This window comes from Hippocampus bargibanti, linkage group LG06 (genome assembly GCF_051943395.1).
Source record: "Hippocampus bargibanti isolate YZ-2025 linkage group LG06, ASM5194339v1, whole genome shotgun sequence".
NCBI lineage: Eukaryota > Metazoa > Chordata > Actinopteri > Syngnathiformes > Syngnathidae > Hippocampus > Hippocampus bargibanti.
The window spans coordinates 2,920,899-2,940,183 of NC_142739.1; the positions used below are offsets into that span (position 1 = coordinate 2,920,899).

The following is a 19,285-nucleotide window of genomic DNA, read 5'->3' on the forward strand; positions in this document are numbered from 1 at the left end:
TGCTTATCAGTACCAGTATTTTAGTAACTCTCAGACGCACTGTGGATCACTTGATAAAATGTTGACTTGTTTAAGATAGTGGTAACAAAAAAAAAGTTGCTTGACATCAGTATGTTAGCAATGTAATTCTAGATATTATATAAACATTTAGATATCCACATTTGCAGTAGATAATTCAACATGCATACTCACTGGATCCAATAGACGTTCAATGTTTATCATAAAAGTGAACGCAGCTAAGGACAGCTTTCTTGCGTTTCCTTTGGAGAGTGTGCCAAAAACAACATATCCCATGAGGCTCTATTTCGATGGACTCCGCGTTGGCTCCTAACATACATGACCTATCGAATATTGAAACGACAGCATCGAGTAAGTACTAAAAATGGACATAAACAATCCAGTACAGTCGCAGAAACAGTACAGAACAGTGCATTCAGAAAACAAAATAATGACTCTTGAATAAACCTTCATTATTACTTGTGAGTGCGCGCGTGTGTGATTGTGCGTGTGTGTGTATGTGAGTGTGTGCGTGTGCGTGTGTGTGCGTGTGTGTGCGTGTGTGTTCTCGTTTGCGCCCCCCGGCGGGGACGTCAAACTGACTGCACGCAGCCCGGTGGGTACTCATGTACCTGTGGGGACCTAAAACGAGGTCCCCACGGGCAAATTGCTCTGAGAGACTTCAAAATGAACGTTCGCAATGTTTCAACAGTTCTATGGCAATTCGCAAAAGTGTGTAGCAAATAAACTGCTATTTATATGTACAGTAAAGTCTCGTTACATCGATATTCTCGGGAGTCAGAAAAAATATCGATATAACCGGACTATCGATATATCCGATCCTGCGGCATGTAAATTTTCTCCTTGCGTTCATATAAATAGTATCGTAATAAGCAGTACTATCGATATAACCGATATCGATATAACGAGACTTTACTATATATATATATATATATATATATATATATATATATATATATATATACTGTACACAAGCCGTACGGAAGGAGGCCGGGGACTAGTAAGTGTGAGAGCCACTGTCCAGGATGAAACATCCAAGCTCAATGAATACATCAAAGAGAAGGCTCCAACGGATGATGTACTCAAAGAATGTCTCAGACAATGGGGAGCAAAGTATGAGGTGCTGGAAGAGGGACAATCATGGGAGGAAAAGACCCTACACGGGATGTACCGCCGAACCATAACTGAAGTGGCTGATCTCAAAAAGTCCTATCAGTGGCTAGAGAGGGGCGGCCTAAAGGACAGCACAGAGGCACTCATCCTTGCTGCTCAAGAGCAGGCCCGGAACACCAGAGCCATAGAGGCACGGATATACCACACCAGCCAAGACCGAAGGTGTAGGTTGTGCAAAGAGGCACCTGACACAAACCAACACATAACTGCAGGGTGTAAGATGGTGACAGGGAAAGCCTACATGGAGCGCCATAACCAGGTGGCTGGCATAGTCTACCGAAACATCTGCACGGAATACGGCCTGGAAACCCCAAGATCAAAATGGGAAACACCTCCCAAGATAGTAGAGAATGACCGAGCAAAGATCCTGTGGGACTTCCAGATACAGACTGACAAGATGGTAATGGCCAACCAACCAGATATCATAGTCATAGATAAAGGGCAAAGGAAAGCCGTTGTCGTGAATCTAGCGGTCCAGAGTGATGGAAACATCAGAAAGAAGGGACATGACAAAATCGAGAAATACCAAGGGCTCATAGAGGAGCTGGAGAGAGCCTGAAAGGTAAAGGTGACAGTCGTGCCTGTGGTGCTCGGAGCACTCGGGGCAGTGACCCCCAAACTCGACGAGTGGTTGCAACAGATCTCGGGAACAACATCAGATATCTCGGTCCAGTGCTAGGAACAGCACGGATACTGCACAGAATCCTCAAGCTTCCTGGCCTCTGGTAGAGGACCCAAGCTAAAATGGGAGACAGACACCACCCATGGTTGGTGAGACAAGGATTTGTGGGGTGAGACGAGGATGAGTGGGGGGCACCAATTATGTACAGGATTGTACGGTTAGTAATCTCTCTCTCTCTCTGTCCCTCTTTCAGATTACCATGAAAATTATTGAACAAACCAAGGACGATTCTCTGTCGAGTTCTGACAATACTGATGATGAATATGTTCCCAAACCTGGAGAACAAAGAAGTGACAGCTCGGTGGAAGGAACAGAGCAGCAGAAGAACAAGAGGACAAAGAGACGTGCCTTTGACCAACCCACGGAGAGTACATGTAACTTCACATAAAAAAAGACATGTGACACCTTCTTCAATCCTGGACATGGATAAATCTCATGAATCAAAAAGTTTACATCTGGCCAATTCCTCTAAGCCACAGACACAAAGACGCGTGACTTGTGCCGACTCATCTGACTCAGAACACCAGCAAACAGCATCATCCAGTGGTTCTGATATGAAGTTCATAACTTTTAAAAGGAAAACAGATGGTGGCAGGCTCTACAACAGATCTCGCTTCTGTGTGTTTTGCTCCAAGCCTTACAGAAAAATTGCACGCCATTTGATAACACATAACAAAGATACCCCTGAAGTGGCAAATGTGCTTCAATTTCCAACGGGCGCCAAAGAGAGAAGAATACAACTGTATCTTCTCAGAAATAAAGGGAATCGTGCCCATAACAATGACGTTCTTCGTGAAGGTCAAGGAATGTTGATACCTCCTCAGCAATCCAAAAAAAAAACGTGGAAGCCAAAGACTACATGCATTGTGTGAAGTGTCAGGGCTACTTTAGGAGGATAGCAATGTGGAGACGCATGCAGAGGTGTCACTTAAACGTGCATGTGCAAAATTTGAAACCAGGAAAGACTAGGGTTCAGGCATTGTGTGAATATGCTCAGCCAGTTGCAGATGGTGTAAATGAACAGTTTTGGAAAATGGTGCTTGCTATGAATCAAGACGAAACGAAAAGGTGAGTCTGAAATTTGAGGAACACCTCTTCAATAAGCATGGACATGTGAGACAGGACGACTGCTTCTACAGGGGAAGAAAATTGGAAAGCTTAAAGACATGGTGGATTTCTTCATCCCAGTAAATTTCCCTCATGTGATCGAAGCAGTGAGGAAGGTGACTGGCTTAAATGTGCAATTAAATGCAATTTAAATACCATTGTTAGCACTTAAGTTAGGCCACAACCTCAGGAAAATTGCAAATATTATTGAATGTGAAGGATTATTCTCAGGTGATGACGATGCCATTAATAATGCACGGGTGTTCATACAAATCTGTGACACTAGATGGAATGAATGCGTGTCCTCAAAGGCCCTCAGAAACCTGCGGAGGTTCCCATTGTCCTTACACCTGAAGTGCGGACATCCATGATGTTACTTATACTCGTCATGAATGTGGGATGCTGGATGAAAACACATTCTTTTTTGCAAGACCACAAGCTCCCAGTCACTTCAGAGGATCTGATGTAATTCGTCAGATAGCCCTAAACTGCGGGGCAAAAAATCCGGAAGCATTGTCTTCCACAAAATTGAGAAGGCCCATGGCCACAATGTCCAAAGATCTCAATTTAAAAGACAATGAAATGGACGAGCTGGCAGATTTCCTAGGCCATGAAATCAGAGTGCACCGTCAATATTATCGACTCATCGCTCTGGAAACGGGAGGTTTGTCCCAGTTTAAGGGCAAGAATTTGGATGAAATCAACATTGATCCCCATGGTATGAACCATCCATCCATCTTCTGCCGCTTATCCGGGGTCGGGTCGCGGGGGCAGCAGCTTCAGTAACTCATCTCATCTCATTATCCGCACCGCTTATTCCTCATTAGTGTCGCGGGGGTTGCTGTAGCCTATCTCAGCTGTCTTCGGGCACGAGGCGGGGGACACGTGAATTGGTTGCCAGCCAATCGCAGGGCACACAAAGACATACAACAGTCACTCTCACACTCACACCTAGGGACAATTTGGAGTGTTCAATCTGCCTGCCATGCATGTTTTTGGAGTATGGGAGGAAACCGGAGGACCCGGAGAAAACCCACGCGGGTCCGGGGAGAACATGCAAACTCCACACAGGGAGGCCGGACCGGGACGCGAACCGGCGACCTCTGCACTGTGAAGCCGGTGTGCTAACCACTCGACTACCGGGCCGCCCTCAATAATAATAATAATAATAATAATAATAATAATAATAATAATAATGATGATTATGATAATAATAATACATTACATTTTAAGCACCTTTCAAAGCACTTTACAGTCACAGACAAGCAAAGGGACTATAATAAATAAAATACAATCACAAATAGAATGCAATAAATAAAATACAATTATAAATATATATAAGAGACCTGTTTTTGTGCAGGTAGGTCAAATTGGAAGATGCTGCTCGTCAAGAAGGTGCCTGTTCCACCACAGCAAACAAAAGGTAAACTGTTTTCTCTTAGTTCGTGACTGAGTTATCATCTGACAAGCAACAGTGGTAGGGGTCTATATACTGTATGGGTTGGGAAAATATGATACATTTTCGTTTTTGATTATCATAATATCTCCTCCTCCTCATAACATTCTATGGGATATTTAGTATTGAACAACTTCAAGTTAACATCGAGGGTGTATAGAAATCGGAATGGAATCTTTAAAATCATGTTTTCTCAGTAGTAAATAGTTAAGCATTTCTTCATGACGATGCCATTAATAATGCACGGGTGTTCAAACAAATCTGTGACACTAGATGGAATGAATGCATGTCCTCAAAGGCCCTCAGAAACCTGTGGAGGTTCCCATTGTCCTTACACCTGAAGTGCGGACATTCATGATGTTACTTATACTCGTCATGAATGTGGGATGCTGGATGAAAACACATTCTTTTTTGCAAGACCACAAGCTCCCAGTCACTGCAGAGGATCTGATGTAATTCGTCAGATAGCCCTAAACTGCGGGGCAAAAAATCCGGAAGCATTGTCTACCACAAAATTGAGAAGGCCCATGGCCACAATGTCCAAAGATCTCAATTTAAAAGACAATGAAATGGACGAGCTGGCAGATTTCCTAGGCCATGATATCAGAGTGCACCGTCAATATTATTGACTCATCGCTCTGGAAACGGGAGGTTTGTCCTAGTTTAAGGGCAATAATTTGGATGAAATCAACATTGATCCCCATGGTATGAACCATCCATCCATCTTCTGCCGCTTATCCGGGGTCGGGTCGCGGGGGCAGCAGCTTCAGTAGGGAAGCCCAGACTTCCCTCTCCCCAGCCACTTCTTCTAGCTCGTCCTGGCGGATCCCGAGGCGTTCCCATGCCAGCTGGGAGACATAGTATCTCCAGCGTGTTCTGGGTCGTCCCCGGGGTCTCCTGCCAGTGGGGCATGCCCGGAACACCTCACAAGGGAGACGTCCCGGGGGCATCCTAATCAGATGCCCGGGCCACCTCATCTGGCTCCTCTCGATGTGCTTCATGGTATGAACACATCTGCATATTTTAGGAAATAATTGCACCCATTTTTTTCTCTGCCAGCTGAAGTTTTATCTGTGTTTCCTCTGTTCCTCAGAAAAACTATGACACTGATATGTCAGGCACTGATGATGAGGACAATAAAGATATGACAAAATGTACTCCTACATCAACATCATTGCCACAATCATCTGGTATGTTTATGACTTTAAAATGTTTTAGGTCAAAATATGTTTTGTTCAATGCCTTCCCGAAAATGTAGACCATTGGTGTCATACATGTCAGTATATATTCATGTTGACACAGAAAATAATTGTAACAATACTTGTACAAATAAATAAAATAAAATCACAAATAGAATGCAATAAATAAAATACAATTATAAATATATACAAGAGACCTGTTTTTGTGCAGGTAGGTCAAATTGGAAGATGCTGCTCGTCAAGAAGGTGCCTGTTCCACCACAGCAAACAAAAGGTAAACTGTTTTCTCTTAGTTCGTGACTGAGTTATCATCTGACGAGCAACAGTGGTAGGGGTCTATATACTGTATGGGTTGGGAAAATATGATACATTTTCGTTTTTGATTATCATAATATCTCCTCCTCCTCATAACATTCTATGGGATATTTAGTATTGAACAACTTCAAGTTAACATCGAGGGTGTATAGAAATCGGAATGGTATCTTTAAAATCATGTTTTCTCAGTAGTAAATAGTTAAGCATTTCTTCATGTAATGTGAACCCTTACAAAATAAATTGATCCCACCCAAAAAAAATTGAAATGCATTCAGACCTGCACCGTGAAGTACATATTCCTAATTTTGTAGAACTCAATATATTTATTCTGTGTTTACTACTAATAGGTAAATTGGATGGTAGGGCGGAGCTGGTGAAGATCTCTGAAGGTAAACTGTTATCTAGTGGCTTTTGAATGTGTTATCATTTGATGTATATAAACTACAAAACTGTTACAAAACAGACCAATAATGACTTAAGACAGCACTGTTTTGTGTGTGTGTGTGTGTGTGTGTGTGTGTGTGTGTGTGTGTGTGTGTGTGTGTGTGTGTGTGTGTGTGTGTGTGTGTGTGCGTGTGTGTGTGTGTGTGCGTGTGTGTGTGTGCGTGCGTGCGTGCGTGTGTGTGTGTGTGTGTGTGTGTGTGTGTGTGCTTGTGATTGTATGCGTGTGTGCATGCTCTTGAAAGGTAAGGATTTCTGTCATATCAATGGCAGTCTGTTTCGAGGAAAGCAGTGCTGAGCTGTCTTAAAAGACCTTTCAGTTGTCAAAATAAAGCTAAGAGAAGTGGATTGGACCCTTCTGAGTGGGTTTATTAGAAAGGTCTGTGTAATGGTGTGGAATGTCGTCTCGATGTCCAGTAAAGCAGCCCTTGACATGAAAAAAGTTTGATAACACAATATGTTCAACAATGAATTGGCAAGATTGGGTGAGCGTCACTATTTTCCGCAGTTTTCTGTCTCCAATAACTATGTATGGCCTACACCAGAGCGCAAATGGAGCACCAGATACAAAAGACCCTCTATCCTCGGTACACAGACCCGACCTCTCAACCCAAAATATCACTCACTGCTTTTCTCAAAACCAAAGGCTGCAAGCAGAGACTTGACTCGCTCTTGTTCTTGTTCTGTTCCCCCCTTGTTTATGTATCCTGATCGTACATGTATTCTATTTCTCCACAAACCGGTTGTTGAGGAATTAACTAAATGCTCAGAAGTGCAGCAACAAATTAGAAATTAACCTCATTATATTCATTTAATCTCTTGAGTGTTATGTAGCTTTACTTTTGCCAAACACCCTCAGTTTTCCTTCCATCTCAATGGACAAGACATTTATCACCATTAATAAGACGGCAGTATTGTTTTCAGAGAGTAATAAATAATATTCTTAAATTGTATGAAGCTCCGCACAAGAATCTGCAAGCACACTTACAATAAAGAAGATTGTTCAATTACGTTTTTAAATGCATAGAGTCCACCCAAACCCACGTGTGGTCATCAGCCTCACAGAGACTTCATGGGTTTTTACATCAGGTGTGCATGGCCACCCAAGTCTTCCTGACCGCCTACTTCCTCTCCCAAGCACAGAAGCACTTACATACTGTACACTATCATCAGTGGTGGAATATTATAAACATCTGTTTTAGGAGTACGGAGCCAAGTAAGGGATTCTATATAGGTCAGTTTCTAATACAAATGATATAATATGAGACTAATTTTGTCTCCTGCCAGAAGTTCAACATCCCCACACAGTTGCTCCCCCGAGTGAAACATTTAACATTTCAAACAACAAATAAAAGCAATGATTGTGGATCTGATGTTCATATTCATACATCAAACACAAAATCAGAGGAATAGAATAGGACAACATGCCCATCATACATGTGTGTCTAACCCGGGAAAATACCATAAAATACTTTTCCAGCTAAGTTCTCATCTCTCTCATCTCATTTTCCGTACCGCTTATTCCTCATTAGGGTCGCGGGGGTTGCTGGAGCCTATCTCAGCTGTCTTCGGGCACGAGGCGGGGGACACCCTGAATTGGTTGCCAGCCAATCGCAGGGCACACAAAGACGTACAACAGTCACTCTCACACTCACACCTAGGGACAATTTGGAGTGGTCAATGTGCCTGCCATGCATGTTTTTTGGAGTGTGGGAGGAAACCGGAGGACCCGGAGAAAACCCACGCGGGTCCGGGGAGAACATGCAAACTCCACACAGGGAGGCCGGACCGCGACGTGAACCGGCGACCTCTGTACTGTGAAGCCGGTGTGCTAACCACTCGACTACCGGGCCGCCCACTTTTCCAGCTACGTTAATGCCACAAATTTTGGAAATAAACCACAACACGTCGGTGAACCTGTTCCTTTTGACGGACATGAGGGTGATGAAAATAAATAGTAGTTACATACTTATTCAATACCTTTTTTGAACATTATATTGTACAATGACCCACCTTCAATTACGCACCACTGTAACATAAAATAACACAGATGAGAGCCGTGAGCTTCCGTTTTTCATCAATTGACCAGTACAATATGATAATCTATTCATTGCAATTCTCAGTCCTGTTGAGGATTTGTGTATGTCACCAAGTATGGGCAACACATAAAAAATGACTCCTCCAGAGCACAACTGCTGTTCAGAACTTGGTTGACTTCTATTCTTTTGTTTACTGCACACCTTTTGTCATTTATCAGCAAGAACCAGAGATCATTCTAAACAAATGCAAAAATATTGACATCATCATGAATCTGCACGGGGGCAGTACCATGGACAACCAGTTTGTGTGTCACTCTCACAGTGCAGAGTTCGATTTCAGTGACCTGTGTGGGGTTTAAGTTTTTCCCGTGTCTGTGTGGGTTTTCTCCGGGTCCTCCCGTTTCATCCCACATTCCAAATAACATGCATGGTAGTCTGATTGTACACTCGAAATTGTTCTTTGGTGTGAGTGTGAGCGCGAATGTGAGGATAAACAGATCAGAAAATGGCTGCATTTTTTTTTTTTACTTTAGTATTGTGTGTTGATGTGTTTTGAGTAGTTTTCAAATAGAAATGCTAAATTAAAGCATACAGCAAGCACATTTTACTTCTTATGTGGATAGAGAAAGTGATTATTTATAATAAATTACTCCATACTCTTCATCAGCAGCAATATGTGCAGACTTACTGAATAAGAGTATTGGATATTTCATTAGACAAGTAGATTTGATCTTTGTTCATTTCTGTCCACATGACTATCACTTCGTTTCAGGGTGGGAAAGAGTTGCAGATGTTGAGAATGTAGGAATTCAGATCCGTAGCACCCCTTCGCTATTGTTGTGAGACCAGTGGAACTAATTCCTGTAGAGTGCCTCAGAGAGAATGAGGCTCGATTCTACTTCTGTTTTGTGCCTCGTTGCGCTGGCCACACACCATGCCATCTCCTGTGCTGTGTGGCTTCTGCTGAATACAACGCCGACTTGTTTGGACACTTTGTCTAGTCCCACCCACACGAGCAGAAGGCTTTGTCATGGGAGAGAGGGCAGGGAAAAAAGTCTTTTTCAGATTGTGCTTGCCTCAATACCACCCTCCCTCCTTACCTCTCTCCTCAACATCAAGCGCTTTCAACTTTCCCTGCAGCCACTTAGAATTAGCAATGAGGGGAGAGGAGCTGTCGCCCTGTTGATGCCTGGACGTCTGGGATGAAGTAACAAACATTTGTTTTTTAAAAGGACGGCCTTTGTGCATCTTTCTAGGAAAAACAAACAAGATCTTGCGGATTTGTCATAACCATCACTCGGATGCAAGCAGGTAGGACAACTATTTAATTTTCCTCCGAGTGAAGGAGCCATTTCGTCTTCTTTGGTTTGGGATAGATGTATTTGTAATCAATGTGTTTGTTTTTTGACTCTACCTTCATGTCATATGACGTGTTTCAATTGCTTTAGGGTGGATAGTTTTTGTTTGAGAAATTTGATAATTCTGTCGCCATCAAAAGTACCATTTTACTATATGTAGTATAATTAGTTGTATATTTTGATTTACACAAATATGATTCGGCGACATTTAAAAAAAGTTGAAAATAGTATCTTGCAGTTTTTTATATTGCATATATTTCAACATATATTTTATTTAGCCTATTTTGTCAAAAATCAAAATCAAGATCATCATTTTTACATATTTTTTTAAGTTAAGATAAGTGGTCAGGTTGGGTGAAGAAAAAAATATTGTGATATATTGTTGAACTACTTGATGATAATCTCTCTGTAATGGTTGCTTTAAAAAGCCTGTGGACGCTTTTGCCCTCTGTCTCCCATCAAGCGTGAGGCGGATATAGTTAGGGCATACGCTCACTTGGGTAGAAAATGACCGAACTCCAATTTGAGGGTTTCGTGTGACTAAGAGCCATGGTGGCAGCAAATCAGTCACTTTCCACCCTGGTGAGTTATTGCAGACTTTCCAGTTCTTTTTTTCTGATGTTGAAATCTGATTGAGGACGTGTGAAGTTGAAAAGACATTAAAGAGCACTTTAGTCTCAATTATTAAGGCTGTTGTGCAATTCCCAGAGGCTTGTTTTATTATCCTTTGTTTTTGGCTGATTATCTTGACTCCAACTTTAAAAGGGGCCTTTTAAAGTTTAAAGTCATTTTGATTTTACCATTTCCAAAGTGCTTTCTGCATTTTTGTAGAACTTGGTCTGTGCCTTTACTGTACTGGAGGCTAAATGATGTCGAGCAAAATGGTGAAGCCGGTAAAAAATGCCTTGAGGAGTTCACACCCTCAGGGGTACAGCAACGTAACAGTGTTGGGCTTCTACACGAGTTTGCATAATTTCCATAATTTGGTGTGAAACTTTTTTTTGCACCACTAACCATGGCAAAATGTCCCTCAGGTTTTTATCAGTGCAGTCTTTGTGGGTGTTATGACATTGAAGATTTAAGCCCTGCAACTGAGGAATTCTATTTCCGGTATTTCTCTTGGGAGAAAAGCAATTGGACATCCAAATGCATCTGAGGTTCTTTACTTCTGAGTTGCAGAACTCTGTGATACTCCATTTCCGTACAACTGAAAAGGAATGCCCAAAACCCACACCATAACACACACCGCCGAGCTTTATCCCATAACTGGAAAGTGCAGCTCTCAGACCATCTACAGAAACATCCAAACGGCTTACTCCTCATGTGTTTGGAAGTTGCCGATGTGACTTCATGACCACAGTAGAGCTGATGGAATTACATTTTCTGACTTTGCAGTTAGGCTCTGCTGGATGGAGTTAACTGTCTTAACAGCATTTTCTTTTTGGGGTTATCAAGAAAACGGTTGTATCAGTGCCATACCAAGAGCCACAATTGCGTAGGATGCACACGTGTCCTGTCATTTATTGACACGGGAGAAGAGTGGTGCTGAGGAAACCAGACGTGGTCATAACTAAAAGAGAAGGTTAACCATTGTGGCAAACCTCCAAGCCACTGTCTTGAGCTCATTCTGAGAATTGTGGTTCTTCCTTACCCCAATGTTAACCACAACTGGGACTGTACCATATCTCCATATAAATCTGTTCAGCAGAGAGCTGATGCAACAACCTAGCTCGTGGTCAGTGTATCCATGTATAATCCAGGAATAGACCATGAATAATGCGCACAATTATTTCTTGCAGACTTGCAAAAACGCCTGGAGAAATGGTGTGCTGCCCCACAAGTGCACTCCGTTAGTTGTACATAAACTAGAGATAATGTGTAACTTTGATCCACGCTGCCCCTCTCTGGCCAGAGATGGAATTGAGTTAAGATCATCCAAATTCCAAAGAAAGCCTCTCATGTCAAGAGAAAGGGACACTGAACGGCATAGTTTTGGCAATGGAGGTGGAGTTGCTAGCTAACTTACTTCTTGTGTAATCGTGAAATCCCCGATCCACTATATTCTTCAAATGCACTAAATGAGACCAAAGTATGTGCTGAAGTATTTTTTTAGGTTGCTTGATTCCTATTGATAAATGTTTTGTTTTGTTTTTGTATACAAGTGGTATGCCTTCCCTCAAATTAAATTACTTTTTGGACTACAATTTTCACTTCAATCTCAAATCAAATTCCCCCACCACAGTAATTGAAAGTAAACCAATCAACCTTTTGCAGCTCCTGAAAAATGTAACAGCAATATTGGTGACATTACATGTCGGAATAAAATGTATTGTGTGAGAGAAAGCGCAAGTGAGAATTCCATGTGACTGACAAGAAGCAAATTTTGTGAAAGCAAGCAATATTTAGATCTGGTGCCAATATTCCACATTAATTGTTCATTTATTTGGGGGTGGAGAGTCTGAAACTCAATGTTTGTGTTTGCAATTAAAGGAAAAAGTTAATCTGACCATTATACCTAAAAAAAACTTGTGAATCGGATCCCTCATAAATTAACACCACAAAGGTTTGTAGATCAATGTACAGTCCAGGCATATATACGTGGATAGGAGGGGGTTTAGTCACAGGGGCGATTCTAGGGTCAGATGTTTCAGGGTGGTGAGAATTTTGGTACCAGAGCAAATCCAAGAGCATTCGAGTTGGGTGTACAAGATTATGCCCCCAAAAAAATAATGGACTGGTGGGGCCGTTTCTCGTACGCACATCCGCGCCACAGTACAGTTGGTTGTGGATTTGAATATGGGTGCCGGTCTTCCTGTTTGAAATGTGCATTTTCCCTGCACGGTTGGCTAATTGGTCACTCAAAATGATCCCAGCTGTCATTGTTAGTGTGAAAGGTCATTTGTCAATGTGTACAACCAGTTCAGAGTGTCTGCCTATGCTGCCCTAAGACAAATGGAATAAGCTCCAGCACGGACGTTACACTCGTGAGGATAAACTGCTTGGATAATGGACAGCTGGATGACAATGGATGTCCAGTCAGTTAGCTAGTGAGTAGTACACAATACTCTCACTTTAAAACGATCACCCGCACATTGCAAAAGTGATCTTTGCTCGTTGCAATTCAAAAAGTTCAGTGGCACTGTCTGACCAACCGTGGCATTTACAAGATAGCAGCTAACCCTGATCAAGCAACAGAAAAGTGGCCCCATTGTTAAATGCAGCAGTAATTAGGCCGATAATAACAGTGAAGAAATTTGCCATATATCCTTGTTGAATACTGTAGAGTGGTAATATCTATTGTAAATTCGAACCAAACTCTTGACATAACGTATTCATTTCTTTTATCAATGTTTCCAACTTAAATTAATCTGTAAATATTTAATGTTGAGACAAACTGGAAGTTGCAACAACTGCAGCACCTGTAATGGGTATGGCCAAGTGGGAGTCATCAGGAATGTTTTTCTACTCTGGGTTTGGATGTGAAATTAGTTCAATATAAATATATACATAAATAAATACAAACTATAGTGCTCTTTCTGTCTACTTGCACATCTGATGAGTAGATCCTACATACGTGTCAACAGATGCAATGTAACAATCAACTTGGTGACCTTGACTTTTATGTATGTACACTCTGACACTTACCTATAAGCAGCTGTGATGCTACTTACATTTTACTCGAGTGGCCGCACTTCCATATATTACTTCAAACTAAAATTTTGATCAGCTTTTGTGATGTTAAAAAGTCATAAGCACAGCACTCCGAAGTCAAGGTACCACTGTGCATAAAATGTTCCATGTCTAATATGGATGCATCTTTCAACATTGTAACCATTCACTTTTTGTTTCATTTTCAGAGCCAGGCCCAATTCAAAATGGGCCCTCTACATCTATGTGTGCTTCTCCCAATGACGGTGTTGGTTGTGGCGGCTGTCGCTGTAGAGCTGCCTTCAATGGTTGATGATGATGAGTACACTTGGCCTCAGTGGAATTTGCCCCTAGTAAAGAAGAGGCGCACTCTACCTTTAAGCAGCCCCGACTTCTCAGCTCATCCAAACGTGGAGGTGAACGGAACGTGCGGGATCGAGTGTCAGCGTGCTATCCCCTCACCGTCCCTGAATGACCTGGAGCAATTCCTATCCTATGAGACGGTCTATGAGAATGGCTCGCGCACGTATACCTCTGTGTCTGTGCAAGGTCTCAACGAGGTGACTGATTGGTCCAAAAACAACTCCTCTCGGTCCCGTCACAAAAGAGAGGTGTACGGTACGGACACCCGCTTCACCATTTCCGATAAGCAGTTTTCCACAAAGTATCCCTTCTCCACTACCGTCAAGATCTCTACCGGATGCTCAGGAGTTCTGGTGTCACCCAAACATGTGTTGACGGCGGCCCACTGCATTCACGACGGAAAGGATTATTTGGATGGCGTTCAGAAGCTTCGTGTGGGTATTCTGAAGGAGAAATCGAGAAGAGGGAGAGGAGGCAAAGGGAAAGGAGGCCGAGGCAAAGGCAAAAAGAGAAAGGGAGAAGGCGCAAAACCAGAAGTGAAGCAAGTAGAAGAGAAGTCGGCGGGCCGTAAAGGAAAGGAAACTAAGGGGAGAAAGAGTCGGAGTCGCCGCAGCGCCACACAAGTGGAGAAGCCCTCATTTAGGTGGACCAGGGTCAAGAAAACTCAAGTGCCGAAGGGTTGGTTCAAAGGTGTGTCTGACGGACTGACTGCCGATTACGACTATGCAGTTCTGGAACTGAAGCGAGCACCCAAAGTGAAGCACATGGATATGGGTGTCATCCCCTCAGTCAAGAAGTTTCCTGCAGGAAGAATCCACTTCTCTGGTTTTGATGATGACCGGCCAGGGAACTTGGTCTACAGGTTTTGCTCTGTGTCTGAGGAGTCCAATGATTTATTATACCAGTACTGCGATGCCAAACCAGGCTCCAGTGGTTCCGGGGTCTACATTCGTCTCAAAGAGCCAGGCAAGAAGAAGTGGAAGAGGAAGATCATTGGGGTTTTCTCTGGTCATCAGTGGGTGGATGTTAATGGAAATGGTCTGCAGCAAGATTACAATGTTGCAGTGAGGATCACGCCTCTCAAATATGCCCAAATCTGCTACTGGGTCCACGGGGACTCGAGCGAGTGCCAGGTGTCCTGAGTCAACACTGACAACCGACGGGATATCACCCAGATTCACTTCCTTGCAACCAAAGGTCATCCAGTCTCTCCCCCCTAGCCCCCCCCCCCTCCCATGAACGTCACTTCCTGCCTGTGCCTCCCACCACACTCATCTTCACACAACACACAGCCGTACAGACTTGGTGTTGACAACAACAGGAACAGAGAACTGTGGCTTTTCTAATTTATTTGAAATAAAAATGAGAAAACATATATTTGAATTGTTAACAGATCACTCAGATCTGCAGTTGTGCTCTAGATTTTTGTCCTCGTTTCACTTTGTCGGATAGATTTTCAAAAAGTGCATTGGCTTGTCGAACTGTCTTCGAGACTTGCCATCTTGCAAGTTATTCCTGTCGTGATGGTGATTGGATTTGACCAGACCCAGGACCGACATTTATGTCAACTATATTCCTCAAAAAGACAGCATAGAAATATCAGAATCATCTTTATCATCTTTATTGCCAAGTATGTAGAACACACAAGGAATTTGTTTCTGGTCGAACAAAATATTGAAGAAATGAGTATTTCAACAGGTTTTTTTGTACGTCTATAGCATTCTATCACTTTCTGTCACAAAAGAGCTGGTTCTAATGGACCTTCAATTAAATTCAACACACCTGCTTTTCTTGACAGCAGTGAAATGTTGTTTTATTGGTGCGCACATAATGGTAATGGTACTTATTCAGAATACATGGTGCTAATTTCTCGAACTATAAGCTTTTTTTTCCCAGGGAAAGGGGAGCCTACTACTGTAACTATGATTTTGAGGCTGTTGTGCTCAGATTGGACTGAACTTTTCAATAATTTACTCGATAATTTAATTCATTTCTTATGCAAAGGATTTAATTTGACCACAGACATTAGAATATTGTTTTATACTGGAACAGCACATTGTAATATGAAATATTTTTTAAATGTTGCTGATGTTCCCATTTTTTCTGCAAAAACTAATAAACACCAACTTTCTGTTACCAATGATGCAGATTTATGTAGCAATGATTTAATCAGTGTTCACGACTACAACAAAATATTCTCTGTGATATATTCGAGTGCATGTAAATGGGTACGAGACATTGGCAATTCCATCAGTCATCAGTCTGCATGGTAAAACTAACATGCTTGTTTGGTTTGTGGTTAGGCCACACACTTCATGGGAACAAATGAGCCATTTGATATTTAAAACATAAATTATGAGTTTTCCCCTTCACCGTGTGCCAGACGATCAACCAGTTCGTTGTCATGTGACATGACAAGACGCCTCCCCACAATGGCCTGAGCATCTTACACTTCCTGCCTCAGCAGAACAAGGTTGTGCTGATACAAGCTACCGACACACTCCACCCGGCTCTGTGATTTATTTCCTCTTTCCCAAGGCCGAGGAGGGCCATCAAATTGTTGTGTTTTGAAGATGTCAGCAACATCAAGACGGCCGATATTGCACAGTATTCCGGAAGAATCCTCCCCGAGTGCATGTGGCAGACAAGGCAGGTTATTTTTATGACTAGTCACGTTTATTACATACATACTATAATATTTATAATTCAAGCATATTTGTTTGTAGCCATAAATCCATTATTTCATTTGCAATTAAAAATATGTCAATAATTTTATTGAATCTGTCTATGGGCAAAATGTTGGGTATACTCTGGCTTGGTTGCCAGGGCACAGGTTCAGCTTGAATTGTGCTTAATCATTATATTAAGATCGACTGAAAAACACATTGTTCATTCAAACACTATACTCCATGAAATCAATTTCCTGAAAACCTGTCTTCAAAAAAATAAATAAATAAAATGAAAAAAATCTCAGCAGATACTGTATGTTAAAAAGACAGAAATGACGGGGGAGAGAATATTCAGTTCAATCCGTTGTTTATTGCATCTCAGAGGGCTTACATGCACTGGGAAGCGACATCATCCACAAAATAAATTAAACAAAAATACAATTATTGTAACTTATCCATGAAAATGTTGAATTGTTATCTCTCTGTACAATCTGGTATTTTAAACAGCCCGTTTGAATGCCAGAGGGAATATTTGACGGTATATTTAATGCAAATAACATGTAGTCCAAAATCAGGTGAATGCACAAAACAAACACTCTAACAAGAGACAATGCTGATAAAAATGATCAAAACAGACTGGGACACAACAAATCGTTGATGCCAAATAAGAGAATTCAGCAAATTGCAGTAACCATTAAAAAAATACTTGTTTATATGCTGAAATTGAAATTGGGCTGTGAAACACAAAATCAGATCACTTGTTTAAAAAACAACCGTTCCATCATACGAGACTGTGCAGAGTTTGGATTGATGACATCTGTTCTACAACAATTTTGAAAGGCTTTGCTTGGCTTCTATTGAATTGATTGATCTGCACAAACAGGATTAAAGAAAATAATACACCGCACGCAATAAAAGGTGAATTTGTTTCATTGAGGGGCAGAAGTTTAAATGGGTCTCCATGAGAAATAAAAAAAAGCTTTTGGATGTATGATTTGTCCTCCACTGGTAAAACAGATCATTAACAGTACCCTATCTTCACTTGGGCCAGACATCATTTAAGATGAGAAAACCCACACAAATAAGTAACATGGAAAAATAATAAACAAATAAAAAGAAACACAGAGCCTCAGTATGACGTTACAATCCTTAACAATGTTATGTTAAGTCCTGAAGAATGAATGACTCTCTGTGTCTTTGTTTTGTCATATTGTCTTTGTGCTGTCATATTATTTGTTATTTAGTTTTTTTTTGTTCTTTTGACTTCAAACACGGCGCCGCGAGAGTGGCTGCCTTCCCAGCAGCTCATGTATTTTGTTTTTCTACTTTTTATTCCTTTCATCACTATGCTGCTGTGAAATGTAAATTTCTCCACTGTGAGTCTAATAAAGGCAAATCCAATCCAATCCAATCCAATGCCTACAAAGCCCGCACAATTAATTTCATACCATTTAATTATCGTTGTTTCTATACATATATTTATTTTTTGCAGATGATAATGATGATGGAACAACACTCACATTACTCCTCACAATTTCATTTCAGATTCACATTGATATTTCTCTTCAACAGACATACAGTATAGAATAGGTACGTCATCGTCAAACACACCAATGGTTTCTATGTACATCCATTAGGACCATTTTGTAAACAGGACACAATATAGTTCTGAAAAAACTATGGGGACTGAGTTAAGCTCGTTTCCCCAATGAGAAGGGCTCCTCCCTCTTCACAAAGGAGCAATGGACCTTAAGACACCAAAATACAACCATAAAATAAATCTAACAACATACATCCTCACTTTCACTCAAAAACATTTTCAGATTTTTTTAATGAGATTTTGCTTGACACAAAAAGTTGAGAACACTCACACAAGCACGCACATGGACTTGTTTTTCTCATACATATTTGTACACTGTTTATAATGATCTATGGTTCACTTTCACAGTTTGTGCTACAACATCACACAGGAGAAGGAAACAGAACGTAGAAGGATGAGATCTTGGGGGATGAGGCTATTCTCAATGTTGAGAAGGAGACAACAGAGAGAGATTGGCATGGCCATTGGCATCCTGGATTCTTGACAGATGGCGGGTAAACGAAGGGCGCATTCCGACTGGTGAGAAAAATATCTTTGTCTGCAAGACAGAATAGTCTGTCCTCATTATTTTAATTAAATAAATCATTATAGGATACTATATTTACCAGGGAGATCTTACTACTGTAAATACTGCATTTAAAGAAATATTTCTCCGGGTACTCTGGTTTCCTCCCACATTCCAAAAACATGTACGGCAGGCTGATCGAACACTCTCAATTGTCAATTGAACATGAAGACACAACATGGCTAACGTTGGCAAATTATAGATTTTAGTTACACTTAAAGGACAACCGACGTCTCCGGACAAGTTGTGTCCATAATTTGTAAAATGTCTTCAAATGTATTTTACAAAGATTCCACCACATATAGCTATAATTTACATTTTAAGACTCGCGCTGGATATTCCGGAAGTCTTGTTTTTGAGTTGGTGGCGAGTCCGTACTTTACGTCACTGAAGGAACGCCCCTGACCGAAAAAAAAAGGACACATTGTAGCATTCCTTCCATCACGTCAACGCATTTTGCTGTACTTTGGTCTGAAAACGTCGTGTAGGACCAAAAAGTACCAGAAGAGGGCGACAAAGCTCCATGTAAGGAATTAATCAGCCTGTGGAAACGGGCTGATTAATTCCTTACACGGCTTTGTCGCCATGTTCTGCCTGTTTGGGGTGCGACGTTTCCCACCCCTGATGCCTCAAAATGACACGGAATAAATTA

At 41.5% G+C, this 19,285-nt stretch overlaps 2 protein-coding genes across 14 annotated transcripts in view; one reads left to right on the forward strand and one right to left on the reverse strand.

Annotated features, from left to right (window-relative positions):
- Positions 1–323: 323 nt before the first annotated feature.
- The window catches only part of snap91a (synaptosome associated protein 91a), a 66,101-nt gene continuing 47,139 nt past the window's right edge, over positions 324–19,285 (reverse strand). For 10 of the 13 annotated variants that reach the window (XR_016115194.1, XM_088997903.1, XM_088997905.1 and 7 more), the window contains one exon: positions 17,427–18,606. The gene's annotated coding sequence lies outside the window, so the exon portion shown is untranslated. Of the gene's footprint in view, positions 342–17,426; positions 19,035–19,285 lie in introns of those variants that run through there. The other 3 variants (XR_016115193.1, XM_088997899.1, XR_016115195.1) reach the window with 2 other exon arrangements.
- prss35 (serine protease 35) lies at positions 9,485–15,585 on the forward strand. The gene is made up of 2 exons (XM_088997908.1): positions 9,485–9,741; positions 13,646–15,585. Exon 2 carries the CDS (start codon positions 13,664–13,666, stop codon positions 14,939–14,941), a length of 1,278 nt encoding a protein of 425 aa, XP_088854034.1. The 5' UTR covers positions 9,485–9,741; positions 13,646–13,663; the 3' UTR covers positions 14,942–15,585.

Bases quoted from the DNA above. Each gene is read 5' to 3' on its own strand.
- prss35 (XM_088997908.1), top strand. From the start codon at position 13,664: ATGGGCCCTCTACATCTATGTGTGCTTCTCCCAATGACGGTGTTGGTT.